Source organism: Populus alba, chromosome 9 (assembly GCF_005239225.2).
Source record: "Populus alba chromosome 9, ASM523922v2, whole genome shotgun sequence".
NCBI lineage: Eukaryota > Viridiplantae > Streptophyta > Magnoliopsida > Malpighiales > Salicaceae > Populus > Populus alba.
This window is the reverse complement of record NC_133292.1, coordinates 3,860,737-3,880,926: the sequence shown is the minus strand read 5'-3', so window position 1 is coordinate 3,880,926 and position 20,190 is coordinate 3,860,737. Positions and strand designations below refer to the sequence as shown.

The following is a 20,190-nucleotide window of genomic DNA, read 5'->3' as shown; positions in this document are numbered from 1 at the left end:
CTGAAGTCTGAACGTATTGAGGTGAGGGGCACAAGTTTTGTCTGATGTTATTTTTTTATTATTATTTACCCTCATTTTCCTTTATTAAATACGTGTTTGGTATTACATTTTAAAAAAAATTTTTAAAAAAATTTTAATTTTTTTTTGAATTAGTATATTTTTAATGTTTTTAAATTATTTTGATATGTTAATTTTAAAAATAAATTTTTAAAAAATAAAAAAATATTATTAACATATTTATTTTTAAAAATATATATTTAAAAAACCACAACAACAACTAAATTTTCGCTTATTGGGCGGGTTTCACTTCTTCCATCCTCTCCTTGTGTTTATTATTTTAGGGTGGACAATGGAGGAAACTAGAAAGGATTATTTTTCCTTCGGATTTGGAGAGGTACTAAGATTTTCCATTGATAAAAAAAATAGGTTTTTATTTTAGTAATTCCAACTAGATAGTTTACGTGCACATCACCGATTGAATTATTATTTTTTTGAAAAAAAAATAAATTCTATGTGAAACTCAGGATTTGAAAAAAACAGGAGAATTGAGTTTACTGAATTTAATAATCTCAGTTAATCTAATAATATTTAAAAAATATGACAATAAATAAACTAAATTAATAAAAAATTAACATTTAGGATATAAAAAAAATAATAAATTCTAATTAATTTGGTCAATCATCAAATTTATGACCTTTTAAAAAATAAAAATAAAATATCTCGAGATATAAAATTAAAATAACTTTAAAAAAACAAAATAAAAAAATTAACAAGGATTAATTTGTAACTAACCAAATATTAAAAAATAGAATTTAAAAACAAAACGCTAAAACAATAGAAGTTTAATAAAAGCTAATCTTTTAAATTTGTTTCCTCAGTTATGAGGCCGGTATCATATTATAAAAAACAAACCAAGCAAAATCTTTAATGAACTAAAAGGATTAAACCAAGAAAGAAATTTAATTAAAAACCATGATGAAATGAATAAGAACTAAATTTTTTTTGTTAATTTTTTTTTAAAACTCGTTGATTTTATTTGTTAAATCTTTATAAAAAAAAATAATTTTATCATTTTTGCATAATAAAAAAAATAGCAAATTTGGATAACCTGGTCAACTTATCAACCTGTGATTTAGGAGCTACTTGGAGTTAACTTTCGGGCCAGATTTAAAAATCATGATCAAAAGAATGATGATCTAATTTCTTCGTTGAATAATGATCCATTTGTTGGCGATCCTCGCTGTCTCTTTGCTTGCGGAGATGCGATCTGGGAATCTGAAGCTGAATCTTGCACTATATTTTCATCTTCAACGGTAGGATTGTCGGTGCGTGGTGAACCAGGATGGCTGTATGAAAAAAAGAGGCGAAGAACTTAGAGAGACAATGCATAAGCAACAGTACGTAAACCTGCTGTGTGCCTCTGAGTCTTTGAAATTGAGTCTTCTTTTAGTTGCAGAGGGGGAGCAGCCGAGCAGGTGTCAAGATTTGCCAGTCTAGATGCGTGAGGGTGTTTCTGAACAGGCTATATCTGCGATTATGTGTGGCAGTAAAGTGTTTGGAGGTGTGAGAGGAGTGGATTGTTGCTCTGTCAAAGAGCTGGATGAATTTGCAGCAAGGTGATCAGATGAATTAGGTGTTGCAGTTGTCGAAGATGATCCAAGTTGTCCGTTGGGATCATCGATGGAGTCGCCGTCGAAGACGTTTTTAGCAACAATTTCGCAGCCATCGGTCCCCGACTTGAAAGCACCAAGTCGAAGCTGGAAAATCCGTTTTCTGTTCACTACTAAAAAAGAGGGTCATTAGCACTAGATTTTAGCAACGGAATAAATAATTGAGATGTTGATTTAGCAATGAATTAACAGCGGATTATGTATATATATATATATATATATTAATTTTTTAATATTAGCAACGGATTTATCAATTGAAAAATCTGTTGCTAAAAGAAATAAATAATTAAAAAATAATAATATATTAAGAATCAGAAATGAGAATTTTCTAGCTAGCATGGTAGCAAAAAATCCATTGTTGCTAAAAAGAAAAAGATTAGAATTACATTTTTATGAAAAGAAAGTGTAAAATGATTATGTGTTAATAATTAATTGGTGCACCGCATACCTTGAAAAACCAAAAAAAAAAACAATGTAATTTCAAGGAAAAACAAAATAAAATGATGTTTTGAAAATCTAGAGTGGCAAATATGAAAATCAAGGCGAAAAAAGAAAAGGACAAAAACATGCTAACTGACACGAAACTGGATGTCGAAAAGGAACATGAGCACTCATGGGAGGTTGGATTGCCGAGATAAATCCAGCCACATCCCATAAGCATGTTGTTGACCATTGTACGCCTGCACACATGCTTGCCAAAAAATGGCGGAGCGTATGACACGCTGGTGTGTGCAATTTTTTTTTTTTATTTATTAATATTTTATATTTATTAAAAAATTAAATTGTTTATAATTTCAACATAATTATAACAAAAAAAACCAGGATGAAAATATAAAATTACTTTTACACATTTTATTAATTTTTTTTATTTTTTAAAGGAAATTTAATAATCTTTATTGTACTGCAAAATGTGAAACAATTATATTATTCTTAATTGAATTTGATAATGATTAATGAAATATGTAAAAATAATAGAATTACTCCTAATAACAAGTTTATTGATTTTTCATTAAAAAAGAAAAATAATAATTACATTATAGCAATAGATATTAATTTGAATCTAGAGCAGCAATGAATTTGCCCTCCATTTTAGCTCAATAAGTAAACAACTGAAGTTGTTATTTTAAGGCTAACTAGTTGAAACTAGTTTATTACAGCTTAAATTAAAAAAGAAATTAAGTATGAGAAAAAAGCTTTTGGCTGTAGAGATATATTCAATATTCTTATTAAATCTATATAATGGGTCACTTTTGAAATTTTATGTTCTGATTTCTTATCTAGTTCAAATTTAAAATTAATTTATATAAAAGTTTCAAGATAATATGGAGAACTAGTAAAAAATATGGTATGATTTTTTTTTAAAAAATATTGAGATAACAATATATTGAATTGATCATGATTTCATGGATTAACACACCTGAACCCTTGGGTTTTAAAGTAATTAATTTTAATTATATAATAACAAAAATAAATATTTATAAAATTAAATATCAAGGTATTTGTTTGATATTTTTCAAATCAAATAAATATTAAAGAATAATAAAAAAAAATAACAAAAGAAGAAGCAACTCCTCACTGTACGGAGGTATGTTGACAGCCCAACTCTTATAGAGCTATTAAGTAATATCCTTGGATTTTCGGTCAACATAAACCCTGACCCTTTTTTTTTTTTTTTTTTAAATCCTGGTCTCTCTAATTATCAGGCTGAAACAATTAACCGTGAAGATAGTTATGTAGGGCCTTGTTACGTACATTTTTAACCCCACCAAAACCAGCTACAACAACCGCATGATTTTAAAAGAGGAGGTCGATTACTTAGACCTAATAGTTTAAGGGACCAAAATAAAATGAAAATAAAAGGTCAGGGGTTAGGCTTAAATTTGACTAAAAGTTCAAGGACTCCTTTTTATTATCTTTTCTTTCACTTAAAGCTTGAAAGGTCTTTACTTGCACGCTAAAAGCCAAACCTTTCTATCATATTATTATAAACAAAATAAAAAAAATTTGAAACACATACATATAAATTTATATTTTTTTTCAATTTATTTTATAAAATAAAAGCATCATCTTTTCGATTCTCAATTTTAACCTTTTATAATATTAAAAAACATATACACAATGCCGATACCTTCTTCGTCACAAATTAAATCCTAATCGCCCCTTAGCGCAGAGTGCACCGAGCAGTGCCAACAGGCAACCGCTGGTGGGCTGTGGCAAATATAAGAGATATTTTCAGGAGCCACCGCAAAGAAACACTGAATTAAAAGAAAACACAAACAGGAGCCAATATAGAACTAGACAAGATCTGATAAGAAGCTATTTGAATTGCTGTGAGTCTGTGACGTAGAACTAGACCGGATCGATTTGATAAAGAAAACTATTTGATTTACTGTGACTAGAATTATGATATTAAAAAAATTTGACTATTTGAATTATCAGGCTGTTGCTTGTTAAATGAAGACTCGCGTGCATTCCACACGCTTTCAAATTTCAAGTCTCATCGCTTTCTTTTACCATGACTGCTTGTCGTGAGAGATGCAAACGCAAAATCCCACTGTTCCTTATCGTATAGAGGTACCTTTTTACCATCAATGAAGGGAATCCAGGTATCTTCATTTGCATTTGCAAGAACCCATTCGGTCCTCTCAGGAACATTAAAAGAATCAAAGTTCAAAGCAAAACTTGTGTTTGCGGCAGACTTGTTTTTATCACCCTTTAAATTCCCTGCAGACTTCCGAAATTATACAAGTTAGTTCAGAGGAAAAACAAAATGTCATAAGAGAAATGGAGGGGCGATCCTTTAGTCTAAACAGAGATTTCTTACTCACATTAGTATCGGCATCAGAGTTCTCAGTCAATTTTCCCTTCTTCTTTAAAGTTCCAGTTTCCAAATAATATTGAACATCTTTCTTGGACCTGAACTTACGACCTGAGGCAGGATCAATGTAATACTGCACGAGATACAGACGATTTAGTTGATGCTTGAAATTTTACTACAAAACGTTTAGTCCATTTGTCAAAATAGTAATTTTGATACAATTCTCTCTTTTACCAAAAGACTTCTAACATCTACTCTAGGAAATAAAAAACACAGATTAAAACCACAGTTATGTGATGGAATCATAACACTGAATCTAGCCACACAATAAATGTAAGATCTGACATTGTAAAGACAATAGCAAAATCTAATCACTCTCAAAATGCTTCTTCATCTCAAGAGTAGCATAGCTCTGAATTATTAATTCTGGCCATGCATACTGAAGCTTCTTCCAACCATTCCTGAACTTTGAGAAATGAGAACAGAAACAGTTTGCTTTTTTCTATCATGTCATGTCTATAAGTGTGTTATTCCTTTTTTTTTTTTTTCCATAAGGGCAGCTTGAGGAACAATTCTAACCATAAATAATTCTTAGAAAATTGGACAAATCTAGGTTAATGGAGTTTTTTCTTTCTCTGTTTTTTTTTTTTTTTTTAGCATGCAGGGAGGCAGCTTTATTTATCAACATCTTACATTTAGTTGATGAAGAGCTAAATGCTTGGAGATTGTGAATTTTGTGCAAGAAAAAAGGACATGTGGGATATGTATACTTTTAGCAGTATTTTGGGTTTCGTAAAATGAGTGAATTCAGAGAGCAATCTAACGAGAAGATATAATCTCAATTCTTCAGCAAGTTTTTGGGTTAAACACAGCACTTTTGGCAATTGGCACACAGAATAAGACTTCTTTGCTAACGAAGAGGAGTTCTAAAGTTTCATGGGTAATCTTGTATATTGTTCATCTGTTGTATAGATAGTGCACTCGGTAGTTTCTTTTACTTCTACAAATAGTTGGGAACTGTCATCGCCTATATCAGCACATTCTTTTACTTTATTTGTACAGTCATTAATCTGTGCTTTGCATGCAGGATATAATAAAAATGCTTAAATACCTGGGAAGGATTTTATAAGCTTTTTTAGTTAAATTTACCCTATAATATATGTATGACATTAGAGTTATTTTCTATTAGTTTTCATCTACAGTCAATATTGACATGGAGAATAAAGTAAATATAAAAATATAACTCTATGGAAACTATGAAAGAGAACTCTAAAATCAAATGAAAAGGAAAAGGGTCTTATGATAGATAATTAAAGCTGTTGAGAATAGAAAGAGAAATATATCAAGCTTCAAGGTTGTTTTTAGATAATCTATTTCAAATTTTCAATCCAATTGGTAGTAAGCATGGTAAGGGGAAAGAAAAGAAGACTTGTTTAAAATATTTACATTATTTCTTTATTTTCTCCACAATATCAATGTGTCATTGATTACACGATTTTTAAAATATGATATTCCAAACATAACTTTTAATGTTGCCGGCAGACAACAAATATTTGTGCATTTAAATATAAGCTAAAAGAAATCACAAAAGTATGGCTATGGCTGTGGCATAAATTCTTACAACAAAGCTTATAATAATTTGAGACATTTTATATTTTGACTCTGAAGTTATATTGCTACAAGTTTAATGGCAGAAGCAATTGGAATAGGGGGGAAACACTACACCATCTTCATTGCTTTTTCTATAGTTACATACTGGATATTCAGGACCTCAAAGATATGATTCTCCATGATTTTAAGAATATATTTGTTTGATAAGGACTTTTGATTTGCAAGGCGGTATCTTCAACCTCTACAAAGGTAGAAACCAAAGAGCTTCTGAACTTAACAAACTTTTCAGAAATAAGTTGCAATTAAGGCCATAAATGACTTTCCAGATGTCACTTGCATTTAAGCAGATAGATCCAAAATTGAAAAAGTAAAAAATAAAAAGCTATTTCAAACATTGATTCAATCTTAAAAACAAAAAACTACAAACAAAAAATTAGGTAAAGATATAGTTTGTTGTCTTAAACTTAGTCACAGATAATCAAATATAGTAGATAAAAAAAAAAAACTATAGTTGCTATGAACGGAAACTAAAAAAGATAATGACAGGCTAGAAGATCCACTTCATAAAGATAGTTTAAATGAAATTTCAACAACAAATAGAGCCTTCTGGCCATGAGAAAAAAAATAAAATAAATAGCACCTTCTTTTTTGGCCTTATATTAAACTCTCCGCATCTGCCTTTGCCTTGGGGTTAATTGCCAATTATGTTCTATAATCTCCAATGCCTTTAAAACACAATATTTGTTTCTATATTCAATGTAATGATTTCTCAGAAAAACTTATAAAAGTGTAAGTCTACGCGTATATCTGTTCCTATTTTCGCCGCTATATTCATATCCATCACACCTTTCCATGTTTATTTCTCATTCCCTCTTCTAACGTCCTCTGTCTTCTCTTTTGTCTTTGTTTCCCCAACAATCCACATGAATCGGTGGATCAATTGTCCTCCAGACCTCTACTACCCTGTTTCTCTATTTCCTCGTCTTTGCTTGTTGTTAAGATTTGGCACATCATGACTGAATAAGTAGTCATGTTTAACCCATGATCTGTAGAGAAAGAACGCCGCATCTATGTGGTAGTTTTTTTACTTCTCTAAATGGTTAGGAACCCTTGTCACCTATATTAGCACATTCTTTTACTTTATTTTATAGCAGAAAAATCCTGTGAGTATGTGCATACGTGAATGTGTGAGTTGGTCAACATCCCAGAGCCTGAACACAGGGAGTTACTAACAGCATTTGACGACTGCGGAAGAAGTCCATGAAGCCATGTCATGAGCTGTGCTCTTCCACCCTTTTCCTTTACCCATGTCAAACATATGTTGGTAGCTAAAACAGAGCTGAATACTACTTATTATCCCTTAAATACATGAATATAGTTGTTCAAAGTGGCTAACACTGAAACACCATTTGAATTTGACCCAACTCAAGTTTTGACAAACGCCCCATGCTACAGAAAACCTTAAAACTACAATACGAAAGCATTCATGTTCTCATATTAGATGCAAGCTACAATGAATGAATGTAGAGAAAATAAAAATCCCCAACTGCTTCAATGTTTGAAAATAAAGTTTTACAACAAAATTCTAGCTCTCACAACCTAAAAGTATTTTCATAAATTAGTGATAATGCTGTAATAAGCCTCGTTTTATGAGAATGCAAATATTTGTAAGATAGCAGCTGAGTCTATCCGTTTTTTTTGTTTTTTTTTTTTCATATCCAAGATTAAGCAAGCATGAAGCATTAATGCATTTATATCCCCAGAAAAGAGAAAATCTAATTTGATGAAAAAAATGCTAATTAATTGAGAACGAACTGCAACTAACCTTATCTACGGTGCCAGCTGTCACGCCAGAGGTCCTAATCCGATCTTCAACAACCCATCCCGGCGGCAACCAACTGGTCACAATGGTCATTTCTGATGATCTTCTCTTCGCTCGAACAGGCGTCACCGGTTGTTGATTGCCTTTGTTGTTCGGTCTGGTTAGGGTTTCAACGGCGGTGGTGCGGGTGTTGGGGTCGATAACTGAGCCGTTTTGAAGGAGGACATCATCTTGATTGGGTACAGGCCGGTCCGTGCCCGGAAATTGAGCCGGAGTTGCTGTGTCTGACATTGCTTGAAGATTTTGACTCTGTATGAACGTAGTATTTTCCAGTACACTACTTTTCGGTTTGATGAAAGAAAATAAGGATTCAATAATGGATCACGCCCAGTCAACCTAAAGTAAATAATAGGCAGGAGCAAACAATCCAAATTCACCTCTCTGTTTTTTTTTTTTTTTTAAATAACTGGTCTCGTAGAAACACTATTTCAGCCTGTGTAAATATGTTTTCCTAGCATGCTACTTTTCGGTGCTGGCTTTTTTTAACCAGCTTTGTGATTTTTCTTTTTGTGTTTTTTTATCATGTTATCTTGGTAATATGATCTATCATGGACTGACTCGATTTTATTCTACTCTTTTATAAGAATTTTTTTTTTAAATTATCATTAATATTTTTTATCAATAATAATAATAATAATAATCTGAACCCACAAAATAATGTAGGTCCACTTCTAGTTATAAAGAAAGCTCAATAGCGTTTGTTTTCACTATAACTCTAGACACAGATTATTTTGGATTGCGACAGTAAAATTTACTTAGATAAGGTGTTTAATTAAGAGGACCATGGAGGGTGTTTTAGTATTTTTATTTTGTTTTTTTTAATTTTTTAAAAAGTTGATGGTGTTCCATGTATCTCAACGAGTGGACAACATCTACGCCACAAAGAAGGTGTGTGAGACACCTCTTGGTGGTCAAATTTGATCATATGTCATCTAGATAGATATGCAGACGTGTTCTCTTTCACATGGCATGACGCGTGTAGAGATATCATGGTTGGATTGCCACCAATGATTGATTGTTTGTGTTTTTTCTTTCTTTTCTCTCTTTTAACAACTAAAATGTACAATTATTATCTGTTTGTTTATTATTTATTTGGGTCTGACAACCATGTTTGGTGTCAGATCCAGGCACGCGTGGCCAAGGACCAGGTTTAATATGGTTGCCAGACCCGGGCGTAGGTCTAACATGGTTGCCAGAACTAGACACATGTCTACTAACATTTCCAAACCTAGGTGCGGGTGTGCTAAGGATGCCAGACCCAAGTGCGAGTTTAGCATGCCCCTGAACCCACGGCTCTTGGGCCTGGCATGACAGCCATATATTATTTTTTTCTCTTTCTTGACAACTAAAGTGTACAATAGTTATTTGTTTGTTTGTTGTTTACCTGAGTATGGCAAGAGTTGTCAAACTTGAACACCTTGATCTGACAAATACGATAAACTCAAGGTCCTCGGGTACGACAACAATATCAGGCCCGAGAGCCTTGAATTTGGCAATTATGTTTGGTTGCTCTAACCAAACACGGGTCTAGTATGGTCACTACGACTCGCCAAACCAAAGGCTCGTGGGCCAAGCATGACCGTCAGATCTAAATTGCTTGGGTTAGTATGGCCATCAGACACAATTTGCTCATGTTTAGTATAATTATCAAATTCAAAGAATTTAAAATATTTTATATATTCTTAATATTTTTATATTTTAAAAAAATAATATTTCCCCGTTGCAGAGTTCAGGTTAATATATTAATTTTATACTATAAGATAATCCTCCTCGTCATTATTTCTCTAAGTATAAACTACTTAGAAACGGTTAAAATAGACAAGGGATTTACTATTTTACCATTGTTCACGTAAACTCATGCTATTCACCCCAGGTCCCCAACTGTAAATATTCTTTTCTCTTTTTTTAGTCCCTGAGTTTTTTTTGTTGTTTATGCTTTTATCATTATCCTTTTTTTTTTAATCCTAGCAAGTTATATTGATTCGGTTTATTTATTCATTATATCAGTGATTACTATTAATAAATACAGCTATAGGATTCAATTTAAAAAAAACTGAATGAATAAAAAACAAACTTAACTGAAAAAAAAGGGTTGTTTTTATTATTATTATTATTATTATTATTATTGTTAAAGAGGAGTGTCTTTCTACACTTTGTCCCTTGCTTATTTAAAAGTTTATGTTTCTTCTTTCTTACATCCGATTCCCTATAAAGAAGAGAGAACCGTCGGAAAGGGAAAGGAGAGAGAACTTTTAGGTAATCATATTTAAGCTACAAAAATAAAAAATCAATCTTGTTATCAATAACTTTATCTCAATAATTCGAGTTCAATAAAAATAATTTAGATCTTTTAAACAACATTTGGTTTATTATCTAGAAAAAAAATTGATAAGGATAATAGAGACAGGAAAAACATGTTCCTCTATACCTTCTATTTTGAAGAAAACATAAATTTAATTTAAAATTATCTCAAAAATATATTTAGTTTATATTTTTATTTTTGTCCCTTCAATCAAATATGTTTTTATATCTTTTTTGTATTTATCTTTTTTATCCTAGAACACTAACCAAACACAAGACAATCATACTTGAAAAAAAAAATTTAAGTATAAAAAATTTAATTTGATCTTGAGTTTTTAGAAAGGATTATCAAGGCCCTAAAAATGTTTTTTGTTTTTATTTTATAGTTGAAAAAACTTTGAAATTAGGTTTTGGAGGCCCCAAAATTTGGACTCATATTTTTTAATTATTAGAAATGATCAAAATTTATTGTAGCAAATGACATGTTGTTTGCTCCCTTGAAAAATAAAAACTAGATGTGCTTGGGCTTCTCTATAAAGAACCAGGTACGCAGGCTTGATTTATCAAACCCAAGCATGTCTAGTATTTTTTTTTTTTTTTTTTTTTGTTAAAGCTATGTGTGAAAGCTTCACCTATCATGTCCAAGCACATCTAAAATGTGTCTAGTGGATTTTTTTTTTTTTAGATTTTTTAATATGTTAAAATAAAATCATTTTTATATAAAACAATTAAAATGATATTTTAAGAATCGATGATACTATGCTTTTCAAATAATATTAAAGGTTTTTAATGGTTTTTTTAATACAATATTAAAGGTCCGAGTATATTCATAAGAAAATTACACACGTACGGTTGCTGTTCATTTTTCTTTTTTCTGAATTTCAAAAATGAGGATGCTGGTTCTTTTTAATTATAAAGATTGTTTGGAAATGTGGTGATACTGTAATTTTATTAAAAAATAATATTTTTATATGTTTTAGATTGTTTTAATGTATTAATTTTAAAATAATTTTTAAAAAATAAAAAAATATATTATTTAATATAAAAAATACTTTAAAAAATAACCAAACAAAAATTATAAACATGCTATAATCCTTCTTTCTCCCTGTAACGCTTGAGTGTGTTTCCTGCACTAAATGATTTGTACTTTTGTAATGAGTTTCAAGAACAAAACCAGGAGGATCTGTGTTCCGAACTATGTTTTCAAAGACAAGATCCATGGTTTGGATCGTGTAAATATGCAGGACTTTTTACTCCATAAAACTATCGCAGCTATAATTATTTTGGTTTTTGAATTTCATCACCATGCATGAAACCTCGTTGCTGGTTCATGCAAGGATCTAGTTTCAGCAGGGGCATGGTTTCTCTCTTGACAAAAGGTTGCCCCTTCAAACACCTTTGTTGAGGATCTATGGAATGCTTGGAGATAAAAATGGAATGTTCAGTAATTAGTTATCAGCAAGGGGGAGAAAAAAAACCCATGTGAATGAAGAAAATTGAACAAGAAAGAAACAGTAGAGAGTAGAGAGAGAGAATATTTTATTAAACACTCGATAAGATCACCATTAAATAAAAGCTATCATAACAAAGAACTCATGTACACTCTATTCACACTATTTTATTTATACATTTTGTCACTAAAATCATGATTTGAATCTTGAGTTTTTAGATTATAAAATTAATTCCTGTTGATTGATTGCTTAAACACGATCTTTGATGTTATATTTGTGTTCATGACGTTGAATGGAGTGCTTTTGTGTACTTATTATTTTATTTTTTTTAAAAAGAACCATTGTGAGTGTTGAAAGGAGCATTTTCAAAGAAATTTGGTGGACAAATGTAGAAACTGACGAAAGGTTGAAGAAGATACCATTGGATGACACGTGTTCCAAATGGCTAGTCCATCTCGGGCTTCATTCCTGCCCAGCACATGTAGGCTGCTTCAAGCTGAGGCCTAGTTCAAAGCCTATGCTCTTTTTTTTTTTTCTTTACTGATGCATTTTTATTTTTTCGTCTATTATGTATTTTTTCAATATTTAATTCTAAGAATTTTTTTTTATGTGTGTTATTATTCTTTGAAACTACCTTTGTCATTCCATCAAATAAATACAGAACAAAATTAGTAGCCACAGTAAATTATAATTTATTATATAATGTCTAGTTTGTATTGATAAATAAATGCAATTAAACAAAATAAGTTATTATTTTATTTCTGTTTTTAAAATTAGTTAAAATAAAATTTTAATACTCAATATAAATTAAAATTAAAATAACAATGTAAGTTTGATAATTATGTCAAGGGTTTCTAGATTTTAATTATGTTTTGTCCATCATTAAATAATCAGAATAAAAAGTCAATATCTTGTATATTATTATTAAATACAATTCTATCTTCATCTCATATTATATTTATCCTTTCAATTTTAATCACTTGTCTTCTATTTTATCTCGTTCAATTGTTAAAGTTATTGTGTCGTCACATTCATATTCATTGACATGTTCCCTTACTATTCATATCATTTTTTTATCCCTAAAATTTTATTTTTTTATGCTTTAATCATTAATTTTTTTTCTTTATTTTTTCATCCTTACAAGTTATATTGTTTCGATTTTATAAGATTAAGTTAAAAATAATAATTGAAAGAATAAGAATTGAGATTAACAATAAAAAAAAATAAGTTTTTTTTTCTCTTTCTTTTTACAATTCAAGAGGCATTTCTTTCTACACTTGGTTTCTGTTTTTTCTTTTAATTTTATATTTCATTCATAAAATTTTTTTTATATATATTTTCAATCTCTAACAGATATGAGAGAAGACAGAAATCTTTCATTAAAAAAAAGATATAAAACTTTTAATCGATCATATTTTGGTAAAACAAAAAATTTTTAAGGTCAACGATTTAAGAGTTAAATAAAGGTTTAATCATCTAAATATGTTTTTTTAAATGAAAACAAAGTTAAAAATTGAATTCTGGAAAGTTGAAAAACTCAACCTTAAATTTTCAATTATTAGAGGTGACTAATATTTATTATACAGTGATATCATGCTTTTCAAATGACAAAAGGTTGCCCCTTCAAACACCTTTGTTGAGGATCTATGGAATGCTTGGAGATAAAAATGGAATGTTCAGTAATTAGTTATCAGCAAGGGGGAGAAAAAAAACCCATGTGAATGAAGAAAATTGAACAAGAAAGAAACAGTAGAGAGTATAGAGAGAGAATATTTTATTAAACACTCAATAAGATCACCATTAAATAAAAGCTATCATAACAAAGAACTCATGTACACTTTATTCACACTATTTTATTTATACATTTTGTCACTAAAATCATGATTTGAATCTTGAGTTTTTAGATTATAAAATTAATTCGTGTTGATTGATTGCTTAAACACGATCTTTGTGAAAGAATTAAATTACAACTGAAATTGCTTGAGTAAAACTGTGTTTACTCAGCCATATATATACACGTAAAGTCTGTTACAATGAGAACTCTTTATAAGAGTTGTAGTTGCAGAGGGATGGGAATTGCAGAGACAGGAACAAACAGAGAACTGGGAACATTGAAACTCTAGGATAAAGATATCAGTGTTTATCGTCAATCTTAATATTGTGAACTTTATCCTTATCATTCCCCTGTAAACTGGCAGGGACATCTGTCACAGAAAGTTTATCCCGGAGGTAACAGAACCGATCAGCCGTGTGTCCCTTGGTAAAAATATCTGCAGGTTGCAGAGAGGTGGGAACATGTTGAAGTAGTATATCTTTATTTGCCACCTTTTCTCTGACAAAGTGGTAATCCACTTCAATGTGTTTCGATCGGGCATGGAAAATAGGATTGGAGGCAAGAGCTAAGGCACTTATATTGTCACACCATACGACTGGAGCAGAAGCAAGAGAAACCTGCAACTCACGCAACAACATTCTTAGCCAATACACCTCAGCTGTAACTAGAGCTAAACACCTGTATTCAGCTTCAGTACTGGATTTTGACACTACAGGTTGTTTCTTAGCAGACCAAGATATGAGATTGGACCCAACAAAAACACCATAGCCACAGGTGGAGCGTCTGTCGTCAGGATCACCGGCCCAATCAGAGTCACAATAGGCATTGATTGCAAAGGAACCAGGTCTGTAGAAGAGACCATAATCAAGTGTTTGTTTTAAGTATCGTAGCACACGTTTGGCTGCTGTCCAGTGAGCTGAAGTAGGCGCTTGCATGTGTTGACATAGTTGATTGACTGAGTATGCAATGTCCGGGCGTGTGAGAGTTACATACTGTAAAGCCCCCATTGTTTGCCTATATTCAGATGGGTCTGGAATACTTTCTCCATCAAACTTGGATAGCTTAGACCCGGAGACACAAGGTGCACGGTATGGGCGAATACCAGTAAGCTGCACACGGTCCAGAAGATCAATTATATACCTTGTTTGTCGAAGATGTAACCCTGAAGAATTACGTATGGCTTCAATTCCCAGAAAATATGTCAACTGACCAAGATCCTTCATAGTAAACTCAAGTTGTAATTGAGATATAAGAGTGGTAATAAAATTCTGATCATTTGAGGTAACCAGAATGTCATCCACGTAAACTAAGAAGAATGCATGGACATTGTCACGATGACAGATAAATAGTGAGGGATCAACTTGTGAACTTTGAAAATCAAGAGCCAAAAGAGCAGTAGACAGTCGATTAAACCAGGCACGGGGAGTTTGTTTCAACCCGTAAAGAGATTTATGAAGCTTACAAACAAATTGGGGGTGTGCAGGATCAACAAATCCTTTGGGTTGTGTCATATAAACTTCCTCTTCTAACACATCATGAAGGAAGGCGTTAGAGACATCAAGTTGACGAATATCCCAGTTGAAAGAAACAGCGATGGCAAGAACCATTCGGACAGTGGAAGGCTTGATGACTGGACTAAATGTGTCAAGAAAATCAACGCCACTTCTCTGTAGATATCCCACAGCAACTAATCTGGCCTTATGACGTTCAATACTGCCATCAAGTCGTCGTTTGAGTTTAAAAACCCATTTACATGGAACCAAATTCTTACCAGGGGGACGAGAACATAGTGACCATGTATCATTCTGTAACAAGGACTGGAATTCACTGTCCATTGCCGCACGCCACTCAGGAATGGTTACTGCTTCAGCATAGGAACGGGGCTCAACACAAATCAGACCTGCATGCAAAGCTTGAAGGGGGTGACGAGTGGAATATAAATGAAAGTCAGGGAACCTACGAGGCTTATGATGACCAGTCTGTGATCTAGTGATTATTTTGGTGGAAGACTCATGAGTAGATAGGGCACCATTTTGGAGGTTAAGGATGGTATTGTCATGGTGGTCAGAAGAAGGACTAAGAGTTGGTGCACTAGGTATGGGAATGGATTCAGAAGAATCAGGTTGGCCAGAATAGAGAGATGGGAGAGAGGAGGGGAGATGGTATTCATTGGAATTAATAGCTGGAGCAGGATGAATATTATGTAAGGAAAGGTCAGTGAGAACCTGGGTAGGTGAGGAAGTTGCTGGGGGAGGAGAAAAATCAGAGGATGAGGGGAAAATATGTGAAGGAGGAGTGAAGAACAAACCTGGAGACATACCTGAAGAGGAGACTCAGCTGGCAGGATCTGTGACAATGGAGTGTGCAGGAAATTGCTCTTCGTCAAAAATCACATTTCGAGAGATATAGACACGTCTGGAGGAAGGATCTAAACATCGAAATCCTTTGTGATTGGAGCTATAACCAATGAAAATACAAGGCATGCTACGATATGATAATTTATCATTTGTGTAAGGACGAAGACATGGAAAACATTGACATCCAAATGCTCGAAAATATGTGAAGTCTGGAGGAAGATGAAAAAGACGTTCATATGGTGAAACATAATCAAGAACTTTAGTAGGTAGTCGATTAATGATAAAGATAGCAGTGAGAAAAGCATCAACCCAAAATTTCTTAGATAAGCCTGATTGAGCTAGAAGAGTAAGTCCTATATCCATAATATGACGATGTTTCCTCTCAGCAAGGCCATTTTGTTGAGAAGTGTGAGGACATGATAGTCGATGAAAAATTCAATTATCCCTTAAAAAATGTTTAAAGATGGTGGAACAATATTCACCACCATTATCACTTTGAAATTGCCGAATTGGGAATTTAAATTGTTTCTCCACTAAAAGCTTGAATTTAACAAATGTAGAATAAACATCAGACTTATGTGAAATAGGAAACATCCAACAAAAACGAGAAAAATCGTCAATAAAAATAACATAATAACGACAACCACTTAATGAAGGTGTGGAATTGGACCAGACATCAGAGTGAATTATTTCTAGGGGAGCAGTGGACTCTCTTGATGAGTCAGAAAAGGGCAATTGTTTAGACTTGCCTAGTTGGCAAGGTGCACAAACTGATGTTTTATTGATGGAATCACTAACTGGAAGAGAAAATTTGGAAATGACACGACGAAGAGTTTCTAGGGAAGGATGGCCTAGGCGACAGTGCCAGATGGAAGTAGGAGCCTTGACACCAACAGTCATTGTGAGAGCATGATATGGTGAAGCAGATAGTTGACGAAGGTTGATTGGATACAATCCATTATCACTTGGTCCCGTCAGGAGCGTGTTCCCCGTCAGGATATCCTTAATAGAAAAATCAGAACCAGTGAGTTCAAAAGGGACATTATTATCCTGACAGAATTTATTGATAGAGAGGAGATGAGCTGATGCTTGAGGACAATAAGCAACATTATTTAAGGCAAGAGTAGTAGAAGAGAGGGTTTTAATGGAAGCATTGCCAGTATGAGATATGTGCAAACCTGTACCGTTACCTACGCCCACAGAAGCATCACCTTCGTAAGGATGAGAAGTTGCAAGATTAGCAATATCTGAAGTAACGTGAATATTAGCACCACTGTCTGCATACCATTGATGTTGATTTAAATAAGTTGTATTGGCTTCTGCAACCATGGCTGCTAAGTCAGTAGGAGGATGTCGTCCTTGAAAAGAGTAATTCATGCGGTTAAAGCAATCCAAGGCCTGATGGCCCTCTCGTTTGCAGATTTGGCATGGAGATCTGGAACGAGAGTCACTATGATTTGGAAGGAGCTGATGAAGATGGACGTGGGAGGTGAGGTAGTGGTTGCCGAAATTGAGAGGAAGCACTACCCGATCCTTTAGATACCCCGGAGAAGCGAGATTTATTACTGCTGTGACGAGAACTGATTTTAGCTGCAGGTTTATGTGAGTAAAGAGCATAAGAACCTGCCTCATGGTGAAGAGATTGACTATGAAATTGTTGCATAAGGTCATGGTTCAGTAGTTCTGCATGAAAATCTGAGAATGACATGGATTTCTCTTTGGAGAGGAGCATATACGTAGTGACAAATGAATGAAATGAAGAGTTGAGACCATTGAGAACAGATAATATTAGATCAGAATCATCAATAGGTTTGCCAACAGCAGAGAGTTCATTTGCAAGAGTTTTGACTTCATCCAGAAATTTCTGACAAGGCAAGGAGCCTTGCTGTAAAGATTGCAACTTTCGCTTGATAAGAGAAATTCTAGAAGTTGATGGCGCAGCAAAACGTGCACCAAGGGCTTGCCAAGCAAGACGAGAAGTTTCAAGGCCATAAATGGTGGAAACCACCGTAGGAGATAATGAGGAGATAATCCATCCAAGGATTTGTTTGGTCCTTATACTGCCAAGCCATATAAGCAGAATTAGTAATACCTTGAATTTTATATTCTTCGCTGGAAAATTGAGGAGGACAAAAATCAGATCCATCAACAATTCCCATGAGACCATAACTCCGAAACAGAGGAAGCAATTGAGCAGTCCAGGCAAGGAAATTAGTTCCATCAAGTTTGATGGAAATAACTTGAGCTGGAAGATGAAATGCAGCGGAAGAAAAATCTGAAGTAGTAGCCATAGGATCGTTGGAAGCGTTAGCTATGAGACGCTCTGATACCATGAAAGAATTAAATTACAACTGAAATTGCTTGAGTAAAACTGTGTTTACTCAGCCATATATATACACGTAAAGTCTGTTACAATGAGAACTCTTTATAAGAGTTGTAGTTGCAGAGGGATGGGAATTGCAGAGACAGGAACAAACAGAGAACTGGGAACATTGAAACTCTAGGATAAAGATATCAGTGTTTATCGTCAATTTTAATATTGTGAACTTTATCCTTATCACTTTGATGTTATATTTGTGTTCATGACGTTGAATGGAGTGCTTTTGTGTACTTATTATTATTTTTTTAAAAAAAAGAACCATTGTGAGTGTTGAAAGGAGCATTTTCAAAGAAATTTGGTGGACAAATGTAGAAACTGACGAAAGGTTGAAGAAGATACCATTTGATGACACGTGTTCCAAATGGCTAGTCCATCTCGGGCTTCATTCCTGCCCAGCACATGTAGGCTGTTTCAAGCTGAGGCCTAGTTCAAAGCCTATGCTCTTTTTTTTTTTTTTTTTCTTTACTGATGCATTTTTTTTTTTTTCGTCTATTATGTATTTTTTCAATATTTAATTCTAAGAATTTTTTTTTTATGTGTGTTATTATTCTTTGAAACTACCTTTGTCATTCCATTCAAATAAATACAGAACAAAATTAGTAGCCACAGTAAATTATAATTTATTATATAATGTCTAGTTTGTATTGATAAATAAATGCATTAAACAAAATAAGTTATTATTTTATTTCTGTTTTTAAAATTAGTTAAAATAAAATTTTAATACTCAATATAAATTAAAATTAAAATAACAATGTAAGTTTGATAATTATGTCAAGGGTTTTCTAGATTTTAATTATGTTTTTGTCCATCATTAAATAATCAGAATAAAAAGTCAATATCTTGTATATTATTATTAAATACAATTCTATCTTCATCTCATATTATATTTATCCTTTCAATTTTAATCACTTGTCTTCTATTTTATCTCGTTCAATTGTTAAAGTTATTGTGTCGTCACATTCATATTCATTGACATGTTCCCTTACTATTCATATCAATTTTTTATCCCTAAAATTTTATTTTTTATGCTTTAATCATTAATTTTTTTTTCTTTATTTTTTTCATCCTTACAAGTTATATTGTTTCGATTTTATAAGATTCAGTTAAAAATAATAATTGAAAGAATAAGAATTGAGATTAACAATAAAAAAATAAGTTTTTTTTTTCTCTTTCTTTTTACAATTCAAGAGGCATTTCTTTCTACACGTGTTTTCTGTTTTTTCTTTTAATTTTATATTTCATTCATAAATTTTTTATATATATATTATATTTCAATCTCTAACAGATACGAGAGAGAGAGAAAACAGAAATCTTTCATAAAAAAAAAAGATATAAAACTTTTAATCGATCATATTTGGTAAAACAAAAAATTTTTAAGGTCAACGATTTAAGAGTTAAATAAAGGTTTAATCATCTAAATATGTTTTTTTAAATGAAAACAAAGTTAAAAAATTGAAATTTTGGAAAGTTGAAAAACTCAACCTCAAATTTTCAATTATTAGAGGTGACTAATATTTATTATACAGTGATATCATGCTTTCAAATGAGATTAGATGTTTTTAATGATAATATTATTAATTACTTTCTAAATAATTATACATGAATTTAATATTATTTTTTTCTCAAATTTCTCATAAATATTCAATGAGTATAATATCTTGTTTTTATGAAGTTTTTTTTACAATTTTCTCATTAATTATTCCTTTATTTTTTTTAGAAGGCATATTTTTTTCTCTTTTAGTGAAACATGCTTTCAAAATCATAAAAAGCTTTTATTAAAAAAGCCATGCTATGAATAAAAAAATTATTTTTCTATATTAAAAAATACATAAACAAACAGCACAACTGTACCTAGACAGATTCATGTATCAAATTTTTTTCCCCGA

At 32.0% G+C, this 20,190-nt stretch overlaps 1 protein-coding gene across 1 annotated transcript; it reads right to left on the bottom strand.

Moving 5' to 3' along the window:
• Nucleotides 1–3,959: 3,959 nt before the first annotated feature.
• On the bottom strand, nt 3,960–8,388 carry LOC118053721 (methyl-CpG-binding domain-containing protein 5). Its single transcript, XM_035065054.2, has 3 exons — nt 7,925–8,388; nt 4,499–4,621; nt 3,960–4,401 (listed from the first exon to the last, which is right to left on the bottom strand). The coding sequence occupies exons 1-3, from the start codon at nt 8,210–8,212 to the stop codon at nt 4,168–4,170; spliced, it is 645 nt and encodes a 214-aa protein (XP_034920945.1). The 5' UTR covers nt 8,213–8,388; the 3' UTR covers nt 3,960–4,167.
• Nucleotides 8,389–20,190: the final 11,802 nt, after the last annotated feature.